This window comes from Lutra lutra, chromosome 1 (assembly GCF_902655055.1).
Source record: "Lutra lutra chromosome 1, mLutLut1.2, whole genome shotgun sequence".
NCBI lineage: Eukaryota > Metazoa > Chordata > Mammalia > Carnivora > Mustelidae > Lutra > Lutra lutra.
Window position 1 is genome coordinate 10,752,385 of NC_062278.1, and position 20,929 is coordinate 10,773,313.

The following is a 20,929-nucleotide window of genomic DNA, read 5'->3' on the forward strand; positions in this document are numbered from 1 at the left end:
AACATCTTTGCTTCAATCCACTACCCATTTCCCCCCAGTGTGGAGTCTTTTGAGGAAAGATGGGCAAAAAGAGACCACCTCCATACAGCATGCCCAAGGGAATTTCCAGATAAAGTGTACGTATTTTTTCCCCTAAATATTAAAGAACATAGAGCTATTGCAACAAACAAACAAACAAAACAAACAAAAACAAGAACAAAAACAAACAGGAAAAGGAAAATACAGAATAGTGTAAATAAGAAAATAGATCCCACATAAGCCACCACATAAGCCCAGGAGACAATATCCACACCGTGGTGTGCTTTTTTAGTCTATCCGAGGTACCCTCATGAACCACTTTTTGCTCTGAGACATTCAGATTCTAGCTATTGCAAGAAAATCTACAAAGAACGGTTTGTGCATAAGCTTCTCTAAGTTTCAGACCCTCCCCGCAGAACAGACTTCGCAGAGTACAACTAAGGCATCCAGGCCAAGGGCACTTTAGGCTTTCCCAGGTGTCTGGGGTGGGTTTGTACCGGTACCCACAAAACAGGGAGGTGCCAACTCGGCCTTTGCCGGCTGAGCTGAGCCCTGGAATGTCACATGCGGTGGCGGACCCCTCTGAGGACTTGCTCCCCAGGACAGCACCCAGCCCAAGACTCAAGAAGGAGAGTGAAGGAGGAAGACCAAGCCGAGGGAGCATCTTCAGGCTCTAGGTCAGGAACCTTCTTCCTCTGCTTCCCGCCTGCAGAAGCGTGAGCCTGGACCTCATCCCCCAGAGCTTCCACGGGCCTGTCATTTGGAAATGGCCCGGGGCCCAGCCTCACACCACCACCCCCCCCCCACGCTGTGGGCAGCGGCTGTGAAATTGGCTGGCAGGTCACTTGGGCCCTTGTGCAGTTTGCCCCTCGTGGCCGGTCCCTCCGCCCCCAAGGACTCTGGAGTGCCCCTACCAAGGCGTGGGTAGCCCCAGCGACTGACTCCCGCGGGCGGGGACCGCACCTATCCCATGCCCAGCTGCACTTCCTGCTCAGAGCTGGACGCCCCCCCACCCCCACACTGCATAATTCTGGCGCTTGGTTGCGTGGACACAGCTCAGGTGGGGGATGCGGCTAACAGGAGTCTGCGGGGTTGTGAGCGTCTTTGAGTTACTCTTGGGAGCTGTTGGAAGGGACGTTTGTCCTGGCTTTTGGCCGCGGGTGGGGGTCTCCCGGAATGCCTTTCTCTTGCTTCTAGCCTGCCCACTGCAAACTCCCACAGGAAGGTCTGTCTGTCTGTCTGTCTGGCGATTGTAGTAATAGGGACTTTCTGCCGACCCTGAGCCTACCCGGCGCGATCCGAGGCGCTCGGCTGGGCGGCGGAGGGCTGGGTGGGCGGGGGCTGGTCTGGGGTGGGTCGCGGGGCCCGGGCGGGGCGCCCGCGGGCTCCGGGAGGCCCCGCCCGCCCGCCTGCCTGAGCTGCCACCCGCCGGGGAGCGCACCGCCTCGGGCTCGGCGGTCGGTGTCCTGCGCGCGGCCGGGCGGACCCCCTGCGCACCCGGCCGCCTCGGCGCCCCGGACCCGGTAAGTGCACGCTCGCGCCTCCCGGCTCCGCGCCCCGCGCGCCGGCGCCCCAGTCGGGCCACTCTGATGGGGCTCCAGGGACCGGGTCTCAGCCCCCGGGGCCCGAGGCGCCGCGACCACCCCGCCCCGGGAGACCGGACCGCACGGAGTATTCGGCCCGCGCCTCCCTTCTCTCGGCGGGGCTTCACTTAGAGGCGCACGCGTCGGGAACGGTCTTACCACCAAAGAACAACCACATTTCCCCGTTTTAATGAAACCTCAGACATTCTTGTAGAAAATTTGGGAACTCCCTCCAAGCGCCCAAAGAAAACTAAAACCGCCCGCGATCCCAGTCCCCTCTCGGTTTCAAAGACCACCATCCAGCTCAGGCGGTACCTGCAGATACATCCGGCCTCAAAGGGAACTTTTGAATTTCTTGATCAGGAAGGTTCTTGGGCCTTGGCATCTCCCTGGGGAAAAGGCATGGGACGTGGAGTACATTGATGGTATCTGCTCTTGACTGTAGTAATTGGGGAACTTCTGGAAGAAACTTGACCGAGTAGCAGCCCTGTGTATGTTCAGGATCTGTATCACCTGTTACATTGTCTCCCCCCACCCCCAACCCCAACCACCCCGGATTTTTCAAACTGCTGTATGTGAACTGTTTGAGTCCCCATTTAGGTTTAAGAAGGAGCTTCTAGTTCCACTAACGAAAGTCCTGATCAGTAACCACTGCTGTCATTTACGATCCCCGGGGTGGGGAGCTTTGGTGTGATCGCACAGCTGTTTTAATTCATATGCGGTGACTTGCCAGAAAGCATCTTGACTCTGATCTGTGGATGTCTAAGGAGGGGGCCAAAACCCGCTTTCTGTGATCTGTTTCATAAACCCATCAGAGGCCAGCGAGGGATGGTTGTGAGGAAGGCGTTCTCCCTTTTAAGAATATCCCTGGAGGTCTGGCTTTGGACTGGCTCTTAGAAATTGGATTGTTTTGAAAATAAAGTACACTGTAAAGACATCAGAGGACTCAGTCTTGTCATCTTAAGTCTCTGACGGTAGAGCTGGTGGTTGGAGCTTTCTGGTAGTCGAAAGGGACATTTACTCATTCATGCATTCCTGTATGCACGCCTGCACGCCATGAATATTTATCGCGCCCCTACCGTATGCCAGATGCTGATCGAGACCTTGAGATGCATTCAGAAGAACACAGGCACACAAAGCTTGAGTTTCGGTGGAGAAGACAAACAATAAGCAATGGACATAATAAATAAGAAAAACGTATTAGCATAGTTTAAAGTTTAAGTAACATGGAAAAAAGAAAGAAAAAACAGGATAGGGGTTATCAGGAGTGGAGAAGGGATAAAAATTCAGCCATACTATCAACGAGTACTGACCGCCTTGAACCTTTTTAGGAAGAAAGTAGGTTGTGGATACGTATGTAACTATGTTAATAGTTAGAAACCCTAGGTGGCTCAGTCATTAAGCGTCTGCCTTCGGCTCAGGTCATGATTCCAGGGTCCTGGAATCGAGCCCCGCACGGGGCTCCCTGCTCAGTGGGAAGCCTGCTTCTCCCTCTCCCACTCCCCCTGCTTGTGTTCCCTCTTTCGCTGTGTCTGTCTCTGTCAAATAAATAAATAAAATCTTAATAATAATAACAATAATATCAATTTTAATATACAAAATAAATAATACTAATAAAATACATAAATAAAAATAAAAATTGTTTACATTTTATTATATAAAACCAGACTACATTGAAAGAGGTTTTCTTTTGGCTACTCACCAATTTCTTTCACGAGTGTATTATACTTCATTGGTTATTTGCACTCAATAATCACATTGCATTTGTGTTGAATCTAATACTTTGCCTCCCCCATTTAATTGAGCAATCTCTTATAGAATGGTTCTGCGTGCTGGAGTGGGGACAAGGTGAGCAAGACAGTTTCTGACCTTCCTGAGCTTCTGGAAGGAAATGCCCAGACAAGTCCATAAAACACTGTGATACTAATTAGAATATGGGCAGTACAGTCAAGGCACCAGGTGGTCAAAGGGGGAGAGGGGCATTTGCACCCAGGTTGGCATAGGACTAGGCGTTTGGAGGACCAGTAGAATTTTGACAAGCAAATATGGCGGTCATGCCCCTCTTGCAGAGAGAGCAACAAAATTTAGAGGTAGCAAAGTTATGGGTTTGTTCCACGTCTCACAGAACCCTGTGGTATAATCGGGGGAGATTCCATTATGCTCAGTTTTTGGATAAGAAAACTGAGGCTCCTCAAATTTATTTAAGTTGCTGAAGGTGATAGTCCACTTGCCCTCTTTCTGTGTGACTTCAGCTACCCTCCGGAGTATGGGAATCCTCCCGTCCATTCTCCATGCCAAAATGCATGTCCTTTTTCCCATACTGAGTTTGGCTGGGTCCCCCTCACCAGCTCGCTGGGTCACATTGCCATCCTTCACACCCTGGAAGGGTCTGGGGGCCCCATTTGGCTTTTTATCTGCTTGGAGGTAAATATGTCTCCAGAATTTGTCGCGATAAAGATGAAAATAATTGACAGTGGCTTCCAGGGAAAATATGCTTGCAGAATTCTTGACGCAGTAAGATCATATTTACCCAAATTAGGCTAATCCATAATTGGCTTTGCCCTAATTCTGCTTCCTCAAGCAAGTAAAGCCTAATGATGATGTCAGGACTGGCTGCTCTTTGAGGAAATGCTTAAAGAATGCTGTTAAGATGATAGGAACGTGGGGCGTCTGGGTGGCTCAGTCAGTTAGGCATCTGCCTTCAGCTGACGTCATGATTCCAGGGTCCCGGGATCGAGCCCCACCTCGGGCTCCCTGCACAGCAGGAAGCCTGCTTCTTCCTCTCCTACTCTCCTTGCTTGTGTTTCCTCTCTCACTGTCTCTCTGTCAAATAAACAAACAAAATGTTTAAAAAAAAAAAGATGATAGGAACGTTACGCCTGTTTACTAAGATAAGTCAACTGAGGCCCAGTGGAGGCCTGAACTCAGATCTCCTGGCTCTGAATTGGACACCCCCCCCCCAACCCCCGCCTCAGCATCTAACACTCTCAGCAAAAGTATGGACGGAGTCAGCCCACAGAAACCTTCGTTGTTCAGTAAATGCTTGAGAAAGAAGGCAAGGTAGCAGGGCTGGGAAATCTGTTCTAAAAGCTTCCAGGCTGTTATCAGTGCTGACAACGCACGGAGCTGGAACATGTGAGAGAAATGCAAACGGGAGTGATGTGTGCCAGCACCATGTGACATCCCTCACTGCCCTCTTTTCCTCTGGGTGCAGCTGGGGACCTTCCAGAATCCCAGGGTGCTGGAGACCCAGTTGGTATGTGTGAGCTTTGGAGAAAAAAGAAAACTGTACTAACCTTGATTAGGGGCAGGATCCGTTCTGCACATGAAGTCTCAAACCCACGCCAAAGCAGATGCTTCTAGAAACCCTCTCTTTCTAGACCCACTAAGGCCAGTTTGAGAATGTTCAGCATGAGTGGGGCATAAAACAGGTTGTGTTTAGAGTTGGACCTCCCCGGTTCCTGCTGCTTGCCGTCCCCCCCAGCCCCCTCGTCACTGTGCAAGCTACAAAAAATAGGGAAGGGGGTCTTCTTTTTTTTTTTTTTTTTTTTTTTTAAAGATTTTATTTATTTATCTGACAGAGAGAGATCACAAGTAGACGGAGAGGAAGGCAGAGAGAGAGAGAGAGAGAGAGAGAGAGAGAGGGGGAAGCAGGCTTCCTGCCGAGCAGAGAGCCCAATGCGGGACTCGATCCCAGGACCCCGAGATCATGACCTGAGCGGAAGGCAGCGGCTTAACCCACTGAGCCACCCAGGCGCCCCGGGAAGGGGGTCTTCTGATGGCATCTTCGGGTCCCAAGCCAGTCCTCATTTGGGTAGACCTGGTTTTACCTGATATAAATGGCCAGGTCCTCAAGTTCCCTTGACCTTAATTCTAGAATCCATCTCCTTTCTGCAAAGTCCTGAGAACTCCTTATTCCGTACTAATAAAATGTGAGTTCATGGCTACAAGATTACATTTGAGATGTATTTCTGATAAGAGGCATGACCTTGGGCAGGTCAGCTGAACTCTGTGGAGCCCAGTTTCTTGTAAGTTAAAATTGCTGGCTTTGTTGCTCTTCAAATCCCTGTGAGTCCAGTGGTCTGAAACAGTGGCCACTGGGCAGTGCGTTGGCCTTATAATGGAAGTGAACATGGAGAATGGGACATAAACCCCCAGCTGAAATGCAGATTGAGTTCGTTTACACCATGCTGATTATTAAGAGGGCATTGCCAAACACATTTTGAGACTCATTACCCAGAACACCACGTGACCAGCAGGCAGGCCTTGGGGGCACAGAGGACATTTCGCAAAAGCAATACAATGAATTAAATGTAAAGTAAGAAGGAGATTTTTTTCTTTAAAAATTCAAGTCATTACTTGAAAGGCAGTTAATGAACCTGACTTTTCGGGTCTGGCGGAGGCTGTATCATTTAAGGTGCCCACGTGAGTTAGGTGAGAAGCAGCTGGGCTTATGGTGAAGACTTGAGAATTTCTCCCTGTGTCTCCTCTTCAGATTATATCAGGGACGTAGAAGACCAAAAAAGAAAATCTAAAAAACAAATGAGGTTTCGAAAAGTACTTTATGAAATAATTTCTCTTATCAAATTCTTCCTGGCACCTTGCAGCATGAAAGATTGGTCAGTTTTCTAAGGTTCCATAGCCCAGTAGGTCTCAGCCTTAGCTACAAATCAGGATCACCTAGGAAGATTTATGCCAGAAAGGAACCCAGAGCAAGGACCTCAAAGTCTTCAGAGGAGGGAATCTGACCATCAGTACTTCTCTTAAAGCTCTCCAGATGATTCCCTTATGTCACCAGGTGGGGGTCCCCAGGCCAGCAGCTTCAGCAGCACCTGTGAATTTGTTGGAATGGAAGTTCTCAGACCCCACACCAGCCATTCTAGATCAGAAACTCTGGGAGTCGAGCCCAACACTCTGAATTTTTAGAAGGTGATTCTAAAGTGTGCCAGGACGCCTGGGTGGCACAGTCGGGTAAGCATCCGACTCTTGGTTTCAGCTCAGGTCCTGATCTCAGAGTCATGAGATCGAGCTACACATTGTTGGGCTCTGCACTCAGGGCAAAGTCTACTTAAGACACTCTCTCCCTCTGCTCCTTCCCCCACCTAAAATAAATAAATAAATCTTGAAAGGAAGGAAGGAAGGCAGGCAGGCAGGCAGGCATTTAAAGCGTGTCAAAATTTGAGCACCACTACCTTAAAGCAAGACTGAGGATGGTTGGCCTGCCAGGTTTTTCAACGCAGATGTTTTTGGTTGCTTCCTCTGGCCATAGGAAAGTCCATCTCATTTTAAGTAACAGGTCTTCTCCGTGATCCCACGCATATGAATTAGGTGCAGAAGTTACTGTTAAATTCACTTGCTGTGTGGCGCTATTGGTCCTAAACCAATTAACCTCTGGAGGTTTTCGACCATCATTCTATTTTTTTTTTGAGTTTTTATTTGTTTATTTGAGAGAGAGAGAGAGTGCGCACAAGCAGGCGGAGCAGAGGCAGAGGCAGAGGGAGAAGCGACTCCCCGCTGAGCAAGGAGCCCGACGTGGGACTTGATCCCAGGACCCTGAGATCATATCCTGAGCTGAAGGCAGCTGCTTAATGACTGAGCCCCCCTCCTTTTTCCCCATAGATTTTATTTATTCACTGAGAGAGAGAGAAAGCATACACACAAGCAGAAGGAGGGATGGGGAGAGAACACGGGGCTCAATCCCACGACCCTGAGATCATGACCTGAGCCAAAGCCAAGAGTCAGGTAATTAATCGACTAAGCCACCCAGGTGTCCTGGCTGGTATTTCTTAAAAAGCTGGAAAAACCAATGCACTCACCCTCAGGACCCTAAGTGCACCGCCATGTGTCCTATGTTACATCGCCGTCTCTGCACGCTGGGTCAGTGATCCAACAGCTCCAGATGTCAGTGATGTTTCTCCCCATTTCCAAAGGGAAAAAGATTGAACAGGTCTAAGGAACGTGACCAGAGTCATGTAGCCGGAAAGCAGGAAGGCCAGAATCCAAACCTTGAGTGGAGGTGTAATTCCAACAATGGGTCTCTTTCTCCTCCTCCGCTTCTGCTCCCTGAGTCTGGGCTCTCAGAGGGAGACAGTGGAAGCATCTGTTCATGAGATACTCAGGTTATGAAGAATCAGGTGTTACACCATCAGGAGGTATTAAGGAGTTCACGGACAGCTCCTTAACTGCTGTGTGCCAAGCGCCGGGCTAGGGAAGCTGCGGGGCACAGGGTGCGGGACAGGGATGATGACTGTCCTGAAGTCAGCAGGGAGCACAGCGGCCTTTGTGGGCATGCTTGCTGGTGCTAAGCCAGCCTCACACATCAGAGAAGGCTGAGCTGGACTCAAAAGCATAAGTAGGTTCCGTGGGCCAGGAAGGAGGGGCTGCCTCTGCTGGAGATGTGGAAAGTGGGGGTGATGTGTACAGGGCTGGGCAAACAGCCAGCCAGGCTGGAGCATAGCGTCTGGGCAAGTGACAATAGTCAAGTAAGAGGGGGAGGCCAGGGTCCTTGCATTTGGCCCCATATCCATGCCGAAAATGGGGTGTTTCACCCTAAAGGTAGGGCAGAACCTGGAAAGGCCTTTGAGCCGAGGACCGACCTATTGGTATTTGCAGTGGGGTTGACAGGTTTTGGGGTGGGGGGGTGGGTACACGGCCCCTCTGCTCACTGAGGCGCATGGCAGGAGGGGTGTGGCTGAGGTGGAGGGGCCTGGGGTTTGGCTGAAAGTATATGAATCATTGGCAGGTCATGGGGCACCCAGCTCTGGCACTCAGAAGGGCCCCTGGGGTCATGGCCATGTGGGGGATCCTGAACGGCAGGTGCAACCACCCAGGGAGAGGGCAGAGTGAGAAGAAAGGGCCAACAGGAATTCTGGGGTGCACCGACATCCCAGGGACGGGGAGAGGGAGAGGGGCTTAGGGCAGGTACCAAGCATCTCCCCCCAGGGCTGTGTTCAGAGGTTGCAAAATTTAAGCCAGTCCTAAGAAATAGCTCTAGATTGACATCTGTCCTAGTGAGACAATGTGTGATGTCACAGCCCCTACCCTAGCTGGGAGAGGCTGAGCCCGCACCACCCCTCCCACCCTGCCCAACCATGTACATCGGAATTTCTCTTTCCATGGGGTTTCTGACCAGCAACTATGGTCCCAAACCCTTAGTTTCAATAGCCACTCCAAGGTACCTCGAGTGAATGTTACTCACAACGGCTTTGAGAGCCCTGAGAAATGGGTGAGGCCTGGGAATCTGGTCAGCCCTCTGTAGCCCCTTGTGGGTCCAGTTTCAAGGGAGGCCTCATCAAGTTGGCTCTGGGTATTTTGTCTCCCAGCAGGGCCTAGGGGGCAGGGGGGGGGTGGTGGTGGCAGGATAGAGGCCAGCATGTTCTCAAAGATATGAATAAAACCTGTTGAGCTTATCAGTGACTCATGAACCCCCTGACAGAATTCCAGAGCTTCTTGGAAACATAAGCTCTCACAGTTCCCAGGCCTCTTCTCTGGGTTTTCAGTGATGCTGACATCCAGATTGAAGTGATGGGGATACTGTCTCTTTCCACATGGCCTGTGAGAGTCACTCAGCGCAGGACAGGGGGGCAGGGAGGGGACCAACACAGCACAAGCTAGAACACTCTGGCCCCTTCGAGGCCAAAGGCCAAAAAGCCACAATGGAAGGAGGAGAAGGAAGGAGAGGAGGTATGTAACCCTGTACCACTTACCCGTCCTAGCTCAGGCCACTATGACCAAATCCCACAGCCTGGGGGCTTACACAACAGACATCTGTTTTCTCACAGTTTGGGAGCTGTAAGTCTAAGATCAAGGTTCCGGAAGGGTTGGTTCCTGGTGAGAGCTCGCTTCCAGGCTTGCAAGTGGTCGCCTTCTCATAGCGTCCTCATGTAGGAGAGAGAGATTTCCCTCTCTTAGTAGAAGACCATGGTTCTAGCAGGTTAGGGCCCCACCTGTGCGGCCTCCTGTAACCTGACTTAGCTCCTGAAGACCTCATCTCCAGGTGCAGTCCACTGGGGCTTAGGGTTTCCAGATGTGAACTGGGGGACTAAATTTGGTCCATAGCACATAAACTAAAACACACACACATAATCCAGGGTGTATATTAGAGGAGCTCATTCCGGGGCTCACCTGTGGAGGTAGGCGGTGGGAGCGGTGAGTGGAAATAAGAGGGAATCGTGGCACCTGGGTGTCTCAGTCGGTTAAGCGTCTGCCTTCAGCTCAGATCATGATCTCAGGGTCCTGGGATCCAGCCCCGCATTGGGCTTCCTGCTCCGTGGGAAGCCTTCTTCTCCTTCTGTTTCTGCTGCTCCCCCTGCTTGTGCTGTCTGTCAAATAAAGAAATGAAACCTTAAAAAAAAAAAAAAGAAAAAAAAGGAAATAAATTGATTGGTCAGTCAAAAGAGGCTCTGTGCATGGGGCACCTGAGTGGCTCAGTGGGTTAAGCCTCTGCCTTCCGCTCAGGTCATGATCCCAGTATCCTAGGATGGAGCCCCCACATCAGGCTCTCTGCTCAGCATGGAGCCTGCTTCCCCCCCCCCCCCCTGCCAGCCTCTCTTCCTGCTTGTGCTCTGTCAGATAAATAAATAAGATCTTTAAAAAAGGGGCACCTGGGTGGCTCAGTGGGTTAAAGCCTCTGCCTTCGGCTCAGGTCATGATCCCAGGGTCCTGGGATCGAGCCCCGCATCGGGCTCTCTGCTCAGCGGGGAGCCTGCTTCCCCCTCTCTGTCTGCCTCTCTGCCTACTTGTGATCTCTGTCTGTCAAATAAATTAAAAAATTAAAAAAAAAAAAGATCTTTAAAAAAAGGAAAAAAAAAGAGAGAGAGAGAGGCTCTGTGCAGGTTCAACTGGGCACCTGCCGGGAACTTGGGTGTATGTCCGGGCCCCCCTCTGCCCCGAGAGGTTACAAAATGCGCATGTGTGCGCGGGTCTGGGCCAGGACACCGTTTCCGATTTCAGATTGCACTTCTCTTTCAGAACGTTTTCTCGGCAAGCTCGAGCCCCCGCAGCGGAAACTAGAGGCTCGGGATGGTTCCGTCCAACACCACCGCGCTGACGCCCTTCCTGACGGCGCTGTGGCGGCTGGGGACGGTGGCGCCGGGCGGCAACGTGTCGGGCGTGGCGCGCCGGTCGCCGCGCAGCGAGGACGGCCAGCTGGCCGCGCTCTACATCCTCATGGTGCTGGGCTTCTTCGGCTTCTTCACCCTGGGCATCATGCTGAGCTACATCCGCTCCAAGAAGCTGGAGCACTCCCACGACCCGTTCAACGTGTACATCGAGTCGGACTCCTGGCAGGAGAAGGACAAGGCGTACTTCCAGGCCCGCGTCCTGGAGAGCTGCAAGGCGTGTTACGTCATCGAAAACCAGCTGGCGGTGGAGAGGCCCCGCACGCACCTCCCCGAGATAAAACCTCTGTCGTGATCCCACGGTTGGTTAAAGCCGGACCGATTCTGCCTGGCGATCTGGTTTTCCTCATCCTGTGCCTGTTGTGCTCTCTCTGGTAGCGATGTCGTTAGGGTGTTTTGCAGATCCTAAGGGGTGAGGGGTTAGCTAGCTTCATAGCACTGTTCCTCTGCAATCCCATTCCTTCCCTGGGGACTGCCAGCTGCTCCCCAGTGTCTGTCCCTGCCTTGTTGATTTTAGCAGCAGTCCTGAGATCACGGCCTCTGAGAAGAGCTCTATTTCCCAGACTCCCTTGCAGGGTCCTAGCAAGGTCACGTAGTGACGTTTGGGCCCATAGAAGTGGGATTCTTGAGAAGGAAAGGGTGCGTCCTCCACTTCCCTTTGTCCCCCCTTCCCAGTGGCTGGGACGGGGATGTGGTAGTGAGCCAGCTGTGACTCTGGAAAAGGACAGCATCCTCAGGGATGGCAGAGCAGTGAAAGTCTGGGCAACGTCGTGGGGCAGTGCTACCCTGCCTTCCTGCTCACCCATCAGCTCAGGCATTATGGGAAACAAACTAACTCTGACCTTCCTTAGACCCCTGTTATTTTGGTTCCTGTCAAAATAACAGTCAGTATCCTAACTAGTATCCTATTTTATAGGACTGAGACCAGACGCATAATACTCCCACATTTATCACAAGCTTACCCCCTGCCCTAGTCACAGGACAATACCACTCTGCCCTTGTCACTAACGCCCTTGCTACAGTGACTCTGGCCTCCTCTTCCTCCCTCCCTCCTTCCCCTCCCCTACATCAACGCTTCACACATACCCCCTCCAAACACACACACTTTCACACCCACACGCACATGCATACCCACAGAGGCACACACGCGCACACAGAAATACACAAAGAGACACTTCCTACTCACACGTGTTAATCTCAAAATAATTCACTTCCTACAGGACTGAGATGCTGGAGAAAAAATTTCCACTTCAAAATGGGTGCCAAGGAGAGAGAGGGGTGCACCTGCCTCCCCAGAACCCCAGAGAAAGAGGGGGTCTGGGTAAGTGGTAACACATGGCATCAAGGGGACAGGGCCCTTTGAGACGATGTGCCCATCGTGGTTGAATTGTATCCCCCCGAGAAGACATGTTCAAGTCCTAAACTTGGTCCCTGTGAATGTGACCGTACTTGGAAAGAGGGCTTTTGCAGATGTCATCAGGTGAAAATGAGGTCCCTGGGGTAGGCCCACATTCATTATGACCGATGCTCCTATAAGATGTGGGAAATCAGGTCATGGACACATGGGGAGAACCCTCGTGAAGACAGGTGGAGACTGGAGTGACCCTTCTGTGAGCCAAGGATGGCCAAGGACTGCCGGCCACAGCCAGACTGGGAGAGGCAAGGAGAGTCTCCCCCTACAGGCTTCACAGGGACATGGCCCTGCCACACCATGGTTTCGGACTTGGGGCCTCCAGAACTGTGAGATGAGGAGTGTGTCATGTTTGATTTGGATTCTGTTGGGACGACCACAGGCGACTCAGACAGTGCCCCCCGCCCCCGCCCCGCTCTGCCCCCTCTCCCAGAGATAGCAGTTTTCTTGGCCACTCTCCTCCTCATCAGACAGAAGATTCTCTGGGAATCATCCCTCAAAGATGAGAGAGGAGGAAAAGAATTAGGGGCGAGGCATGTGGTGCTGGGGCCATTGCTCAGGGCAGTGGAAGAAAACCCACTTAGAGTTCCCTGACCTTCGAGAATCGCAGACAACACGCACCGTGGTTTCGGCCTGCTTACCCACAAGCATCGCTGGCCGTTCTCAGTGGACGAATCGGGAGCAGCCGATTGCAGCCCTGGCTTCACAGGCTGACCGTGGTGCCTGCAGGAGAGCTTGGAGGCAGGGGTTAGGACATCTCTGGGACAGAGCTCTGGCCTGGATGACTATAGTCCCCATGATGAGTGCTTCTTGGGGTCTGAATCATTTGAAAATCTAATAAAAGCTGCGATCCCCGGGACCCGAAAAATGCACATGGACACATTTTGCCCAGCATCTCCGGGGATCAAGGGCTGCTGGAAACCATCTCACACTTGCTTGCCCCTCATGGACCCTACATGAGCTATCTGCTTCCGACAGACCCACATTGCCCACGGGGAAGGCAGGTGGACCTGGAGCTCAGGTTTGGAGGGGAACCCCGAGAGCATGTGACACGTGATGTGAATCAGAGCAGGCACGGTGGCTGGGACCCCAGGCCCAGCAGCTGGCGCTTCCCCCCACTGGGACTCTTGGGACTTCTAAGGCAGAAGGAGGTCCTACGAGCTGCAGTCCTCCCAGTCCTCAAGGGACTGGATATTCAGCACCCTCCCCTCAGCACCCATCAATCCTTTTATAAGCCACACATTTTCAGATGCCTGTGCCCATACATTAAAATTTGGTTGAATATGCCCAGAGCAATTGGCATGTCCGGCTATTGTCCTGAGCTCTTTAGACACGGAATCTCTGGGTGCCTGGGTGGTCAGTTGGTTAAGCATCTGCCTTCGGCTCAGGTCTTGATCCTGGAGTCCTGGGATCGAGTCCCGCATCGGGCTCCCTGCTCGGGAGGGAGTCTGCTTCTCCCTCTGACCCTCCCCCTTCTCATGTTCTCTCTCTCTCTCTCAAATAAATAAATAAAAACTTTAAAAAATATTAAACGGGACCTTAATACTTTGTATGGAATGTTCTTTGTGTTCCCTGGATAGGGCAACATGCCTTGGAGGAGTTAAGTTCTTTTTAAAAATTAAAGTCTTTCATTATAATCTGTGGTGTGTGTTCTCTTCAGATCATTAGGACATGTTTAGAAGTGGAGGTGGGCGCTTGAAGGCTCTGGTGAGGCAGCCCCAGGGGCTCAGGAATTAGGAAATAAGATTGCCCGTGGGTAGTTAAACTCTGCAGTCAGCCCCGATGTCTACAGATAGAGAGTGTAGGGAGCAAAGCCAGCCATCTGAGAATTCAGGCACAGCCTTAATGGACCCCAGGAGTTTTAAGAGAAGCTGTAAATGTAGATATTTATTTGAAATCTCTTAAATGTTGCCACCTAATTCTGTTTTTTAGAAAAATATGCAAGCCAGGGTGCCTGGGTGGCACGGTGGTTAAGCATCTGCCTTTGGCTCGGGTCATGATCTCAAGAGTCCCTCCCGCCAATCAGGCTCCCTGCTCAGTGAGAAGCCTGCTTCTCCCTCTCCCACTCCCCCTGCTTTGTTTCCTCTCTCTCTCTGTCTCTCTCTGTCAGATAAATAAATAAAATCTTTTAAAAAGAAAAGAAAAATATGCAGGCCAAACAAAACATGACCTTGAGTTGAATTCTACCAAGAGACCACTGATTTACAGCCTCAGCTTTTTTTTTTTTTAAAGATTTTATTTATTCATTTGACAGAGAGAGATCACAAGTAGATGGAGAGGCAGGCAGAGAGAGAGAGAGGGAAGCAGGATCTCCGCTGAGCAGAGAACCCAATGTGGGACTCGATCCCAGGACCCTGAGATCATGACCTGAGCCGAAGGCAGCGGCTTAACCCACTGAGCCACCCAGGCGCCCAGCTTTTTTTTTTTTTTAAGATTTTATTTATTTATTTGAGAGAGAATGAGTGAGAGAGAGCATGAGTGAGGAGAAGGTCAGAGAGAGAAGCAGACTCCCCGTGGAGTTGGGAGCCTGATGCGGGACTCGATCCTGGGACTCCAGGATCATGACCCGAGCCAAAGGCAGTCGTCCAACCAACTGAGCCACCCAGGCATCCCTACAGCCTCAGCTTTGAGGGGACAGAAGAGCTGCCCCAGCCCCAGGTCACAATTACTATGGAGCAGCATGGGGGAGGGGTACGCACATCCAGCAAGCCGGCTGCCTCGCCAGGAAACCAGGCCAATTCACTGGCAGCAGTCCCTAGGATGTGGTCCCCTGGCCACTGAACCCTGCGTCCCAGCCGCATACCTTATGCCGATTCTGCTTCTCAGACTCTTGGGAAGAGTACCCACTGCACCCACTGTACGTGCAGACAAATCAGACTTCGGAGCCTCTTAGGAGACTAAGGGCTGAGCGGGGACTGCCATAAATTAGCCAGATGAGGAAATGCCATTTCCACCTCCTTGTCTCCTGGATGCACCTGGCCTGGCTGGGCAAGTGGGCTTCAGAATTTCTCTGGTGTAGACGGGCCGTGTGCCAGTCAGTGGACAGTGGCCCTTGAAGAGTTAGCTCCAAGAAGGTTAATTAGAACTCCGGGACGTTCGAGGACACACTCAAGGTCATTGGTTGCTTAAAGGAGGGAGCCTGCAGAGGCCCTGCTTCCCTGCCTTTGGACCGCCCACCCCCCCAGCCCTCTGCCCGCCCCTAGCTGCTTTACCAGATCAAGGGCTCCTAGAAGCCTTGAGGTGGAATGGGTAATCGCCCTTAGCCACCACAGGAGCCAAGACTTAGTGAACACTGCAGGGGAGGGTGGGACTGTGAATTTACTGATTTTATTCTTTTGCATACACTAAGTAAAACCTGAGCATTTTTTACAGAATATCATTTAGTAACTTCAGACAATTTACACTCAAAAAGGATCCTAATAACACCTCTTTTGTATACCTAGAGATCTGCTTAGAAAGATATTGTCCAAGCCGTTAAAAAAAGGGATGGGGCGCCTGGGTGGCTCAGTCCGTTAAATGTCTGCCTTCAGCTCAGGTCATGATCTGGGGGCTCGGGGATAAGAGCCCTGCGTGGGGCTTTGTGCTCAACATGGAGTCTGCTTGTCCCTCTCCCTTGGTCCCTCTCCCTCCGGCTTATGCTCTCTCTCAAATAAATGAATAAAATACACACACACACACACACACACACACATATGTATATATATATGTATATACATATATATATATATATATATATATATATATATATATATATATATATATATAAAGAGCAAAGCAAGCCAAAAGGAAGGCGAACTGCAAAATATGAGAATAAGGTTTGAACAGTTGCCTTTGCACTGGCTCTGGACTTCAACCTCCCCTCAGGAAGCTGCCATAATCCAACAGCAGTCACAGCAAGAGCTAGAAATGAGCCGACAGGCAGAGAACATTCCTGTGGGTTCCATAACCTTTAAACTCCCAGGCAAGGCTGCGTGGAGTACGACAGCTGGTGCGTGTGGCTCGCTGGAGACTACACGCTATCTTAAAGCCACATCAGCGGATGACGTCTCTGCGGGCACAAATGAGATGTAAACACGAAATCAGACGAAGAGAGATAACGGAGGCTACGAGGGCTTGCAGACGGAAGACATGTACTGGAAGCTATGAATGGATGGATAAGGGGTGGCAAATTCTTTAAGTGAGCCGACTGGCTGGTTACAGAGAAATCTAAATATGAAAAAGCGGAGTTTGGAGATTGAGAGGGGGCACTGGTATGTCTACTTGGGCTCCGAGAGCCGGAGCCCGGTATCGAGATTTCTAAAAATACTGGGTGTTGTCTGCGAGTCTCCGCGGCGGAAGGCTCTGTGGGCGCGGCTGCCCCCTGGCGGTCAGGTGGAGGATATTTCTCAAGGCGCGGGGAGCCCGGAGCACCTGACGCCAGGAGATGCTGGCTTGGGGCTGGTCCAGGCGCTCAGAGTGGGCTTTAGACACTCTTGGGAGGCCAAACTTCTTTGCACTTGTTCCCCGAGACAGGGCTCCCCGTGGGCACCATCATGAAACAGACAAATGCAAGCCTGGAAAGAGAGAGGCAGTCCCCAGGAAGTAGCTTCTCTGGGCAGGGGCCCTGTAGGCTCAGAATTCTGCGGAAGTCACTAGGACCCCCTCCTTTGGGCTGGACTCTGCTCACGCCCTTCCCATTTCCAGAAAGGATACTCTTTTTTTTTTTTTTTTAAAGATATTATTTATTTATTTGACGAAGAGGTCACAAGTAGGCAGAGAGGCAGGCAGAGAGAGAGAGGAAGGGAAGCAGGCTCCCAGCTGAGCAGGGAACCCAATGTAGGACTCGATCCCAGGACACTGAGATCATGACCTGAGCCGAAAGCAGAGGCTTAACCCACTAAGCCACCCAGGCGGCCCCAGAAATGATACATTTTATCGTCCTTTCTAGTTTTGGAAAATGGTCTCTCACTTAGACCTAAGCCCCTTTCAGTTTCAGACCTGTGACCACCTATGCTCTGTGTGGAGAAAAGTCTCCACAAGGTCAGCCTCAGAGCGCCTCTGATGTTCTCCTCCTCATCCCAGCAGCGAGGGAGGGATTCCTACCCCAGGGTTTTGGGGACAGCGAACATGCCACAGCCAACCCTGGACAGATGAGAGTAACAACAGGCTATTGGTCTCCTATACTGACAGCCAGAGGGAGGGGGGATACCACACACCATGGAGGGGCCACACGAGAGTCACAATTAGGAACAGAGTGGGTTTGTAGGGCTGTTGACTCTCATTTCCTTTGTACCTTCCACACCTGCCACTGAGTGTGGACTCAGTTTCAAAGCTATGATGTGGTGGGAGGGCGTGCAGGAGGGGAGCTGGGTGGGTTCACTGCCCCACTCCCCGCCAGTGGGTCTGGAAGGCTCCCCTCAAGAGGATGGAGGTGGCTCTGCGGTAAATCAGCAGCAAAAGTCCTTAAAATAGCATGAAGAATGGACGACGTGCCCACTTTCAGGAAAACCCAGGAGATCCATAGGAAAGAACCTAGTGTTCCAGGCTCCTTTTGAAACATAGCTTTTCTGTGAGAATTCAGTGATTATATTCATTTTCTAAGGCTACTGTAACAAATTACCACAAAACTGGCGACTTGGAATGATAGAAATTTATTCTCTCACAGCTCTGGAAGCTAAAAATCTAAAATCTAGGAGCCAGCAAGGGATGAACGCACTTCCTTGGAAGGCTCACAGAGTGGGGGAGTCCTTCATGCCTCTTCCAGCCTCTGGTGACCCCGGGCACTCCTTGGCTAGTGGCTGCCTCCCTCCAGTCTCTGCATCTGGCTTCACTTGGCCTTCTCCGGTGTGTGTGTATTTTTCCTCTTCTTCTGAGGACACGAGTCCTTGGATTGAAGACCACATCCTAATCGAGGCTGATCCCCTGTATATCCTCACCTTAATTAAATCTGAAGTGACCCTATTTCTAAATGAGGGCCCATTTGGAGATTCTGGGTGCACATGGATTCCACTCAATCCCCTACTGTGATTCTAGGCCAAGAGTTTAGAAAGTGCCTTTTCCAGAGTGAGTGCGGAATCCTCGGTCAGTGTTTCCTGTTCTCACCAAAGGAAGGTTGCTACTCTACACCCAGCTGTGATTTTTCTCAAGTGACATTTCCCCAGCACGTACCCATCCCGTAGCAGACGTGTCTTATCACTTCCTCGGTAGCTATCAGTCGGGGTCTGCTTGGGAAAACAGAGGCCTGTTTATTCTGACAGAGAAATTAATGTGAAGCATTCGATGTAAATACGAAGAAATGGATGTGAGAAAACAGAGGGACAAGAAAGGGAACCAGAGATCCTAACTGCAGGGAGTGGCCTGCAAACAGGATGACCGGAAAAGGTGTGTGTGTATTGGGGGGTGGGGGTGTCTGGCTAACCCGCTACTACTATGTAGCCCATTGCCCTGTAAATCCTACACCCCTGCCTGAGCAGGGACTTGGAAGCAAGACTGTTTGTTTGGTACTGAAGTGTAAATGCACCCATGGGGGCTTACAGGCTGGATGCTGTCTTTCGAGGTTGCATGCTGGCACTCACTGGGTTGATGATCCTGCCTGTTCTACTTTAAGGAGTGGCCTTTTCTGGGGCACCGGGCGGGGGGGGGGGGGGCTCAGTCGGCTAAGCATCTGACTCTTGATTTCTGCTCAGGTCATGATCTCAGGCTCCTAAGATCAAGCCCTCTGTCAGGCTCCACACTCAGTGGGAGTGTCTGCTTCCCCTATCCCTACCCCTCTGTTTGCTTGCCAATGCTCTGTCTCTCTCTTAAATCAATAAATATTTTAGTAACATAAAATAAAATAGGGTGGCCTTTCTGATACTGGGGCAAAAAAAGAAAAGAAAAACTCCACAGGTTTCAGCTATTAAGGAAGTCCCCAAGAGCTGGGAGCACTGCATGTGGCCCAGTCAAGAATTTGTGAATTTGGGGAGCAGCTGCGTCATGCACTCAAGGGCTGGTCCTGCACTGGAAGAGAAAAGGAAAGAGATCCTCATGTGGTCAAGTCAAAGGGAAGGAGAGAGGTCCACATGCACCTGGGAAAACTAAGAAACCGAACCCTCATTTAAAATGGAGTCTGAAGGTGGGTAGGGGGACTCACATGCCATACCACTTACGGCCAACAGCCAACCAAAGGGAAGACACACAGTTGGCATTCTCAGCACAAAGTCTACATATACTTCACTACCCCAACGGCAGGAAGAAAGATTTTCTCTGGCCCCAGCAACAGCCCAGCCAATAAGAGACAGTCACAGCTCAGCCAATGAGAGATAAGCACAGCCCAGCCAATGAGAAGCCACTGCACTTCAACCTTGCAGTTTCCCCCACCGAGGGCTTGTGTTTACAACATCGCCCAACCCCGTTTTTCTCTATAAAAGACCTCTCCTGTTTTCCAGACTTGCTTATGGTTTTACTGAAGTTGACTTGCCCAACATTGTAATTCTCTGTTATTCTTGAATAAACCCATCTTTTGCTGGTAAAATGAGTAGAGTTTTATTTTTAAGGTTAACGGAGCCATGAAGGAAACGAGGCAGAAGATGTATTTTTTTTGTGCACATGTGGTCCCAGGATCTTTGGGAGAAATTGAAGCACATGTGTTTTGATGGAGCCAGATGAGGATGAAAAGGTGATGACTACCGTTTTGAAGCTGACTTGAGTCAAAGACGTTAGGGCCAACTTCAGCATTGAGGGATTCAAGGCGTCGTTCTCCCCAAGTCGCAAAGGTTATACCTTTACTCAGTCACCAGATGTCTGGACATACTGACCTTGGGACACACTCCAAATGCGACACGCTAACTCAAAAGAGCAGTCACTCGTCCCACTGCTGAACTGCACTCAATTCTGGGACAGCAGACCGCAAAACATCACGCTGCCAACACGGTAACGTATCATTGGATTTTGAAGACATGGAGGAACATTCTAGACTAGAGTTTGGGCAACAATGGCCCACAGGCCAACTCACTCTGGCCTGCTACCTCTTCTTATAAATAAACTTTTATTGGAAATATTTACACAGTGATTTACACATTGTCTAAGGCAGCACCGGTGCAACGGTCAGAGTTGAGCGCTTGTGACAGACACCACATGGATCACAAATCCAAAATTATCGACTATCTGGCCCTTTAAAGAAAAAAAAAGTGTGCTGACCCCTGTTCTAGAACCATCCTTAATATTTTGATTATGTGGCCCAACTTGGTAACTTTGGCCACATATGGCCCTGCGGATGCCCAGGCTGGAACATGGCAACTTCAGGAGTCAAGGTGAGAGGCGCGGTGAGCGCTCTGTCAAGTCAAACTGAGGCTGATCCCGGTTGAACACGCCCCACGGATCTTCATAGCAGTTTTGTCTGTTAAGCATAGAATACCAGAATTTGGAATTTCACCAAAAAAAAAAAAAAAAAAAAAAAAAATCAGTGACTCATTAGGCCCAGAATAATGCACTTCGTAACTTTTTTTGAGTGCTTCTGTGTGTATTAAAGTCCACATATCTGACTATTGTGCTAAGAAAACACGCCCCGCTCCTGCGCAGAAACCTGGCTGGTTTATTATCTGCGCCCTCGGTTGAAAACCCTTGGGCTGGACCCCCAGGGAAACATCAGGAGCCCCTTCTGGTTGTCATAGCAGCCGCTCGCCACGCGGGGGCAGACCATCCCCGGCTAGAAAGAAACTGGAGCCACAAAGTCTATGCCTTTGGGGCCCCCTGGGAGAGACGAGGTCTAGTGGGGTGAGCATCGGGGCAGCTGCCACCGAATTACTGGATCAGTAATTACCGGCGGCACTAAATCAGAG

At 50.9% G+C, this 20,929-nt stretch overlaps 1 protein-coding gene across 2 annotated transcripts; it reads left to right on the forward strand.

Moving 5' to 3' along the window:
- The first annotated feature begins 1,431 nt into the window (after positions 1–1,431).
- On the forward strand, positions 1,432–13,580 carry KCNE1 (potassium voltage-gated channel subfamily E regulatory subunit 1). 2 transcript variants are annotated; one of them, XM_047720438.1, is made up of 3 exons: positions 1,432–1,541; positions 10,572–11,022; positions 11,941–13,580. In XM_047720438.1, the coding sequence occupies exon 2, from the start codon at positions 10,623–10,625 to the stop codon at positions 11,013–11,015; it is 393 nt and encodes a 130-aa protein (XP_047576394.1). In that variant the 5' UTR covers positions 1,432–1,541; positions 10,572–10,622; the 3' UTR covers positions 11,016–11,022; positions 11,941–13,580. The 2 variants fall into 2 exon arrangements, with proteins under 2 accessions (XP_047576394.1, XP_047576386.1); XM_047720430.1 differs by having other exon boundaries at positions 10,572–13,580.
- The last annotated feature ends 7,349 nt before the right edge of the window (positions 13,581–20,929 follow it).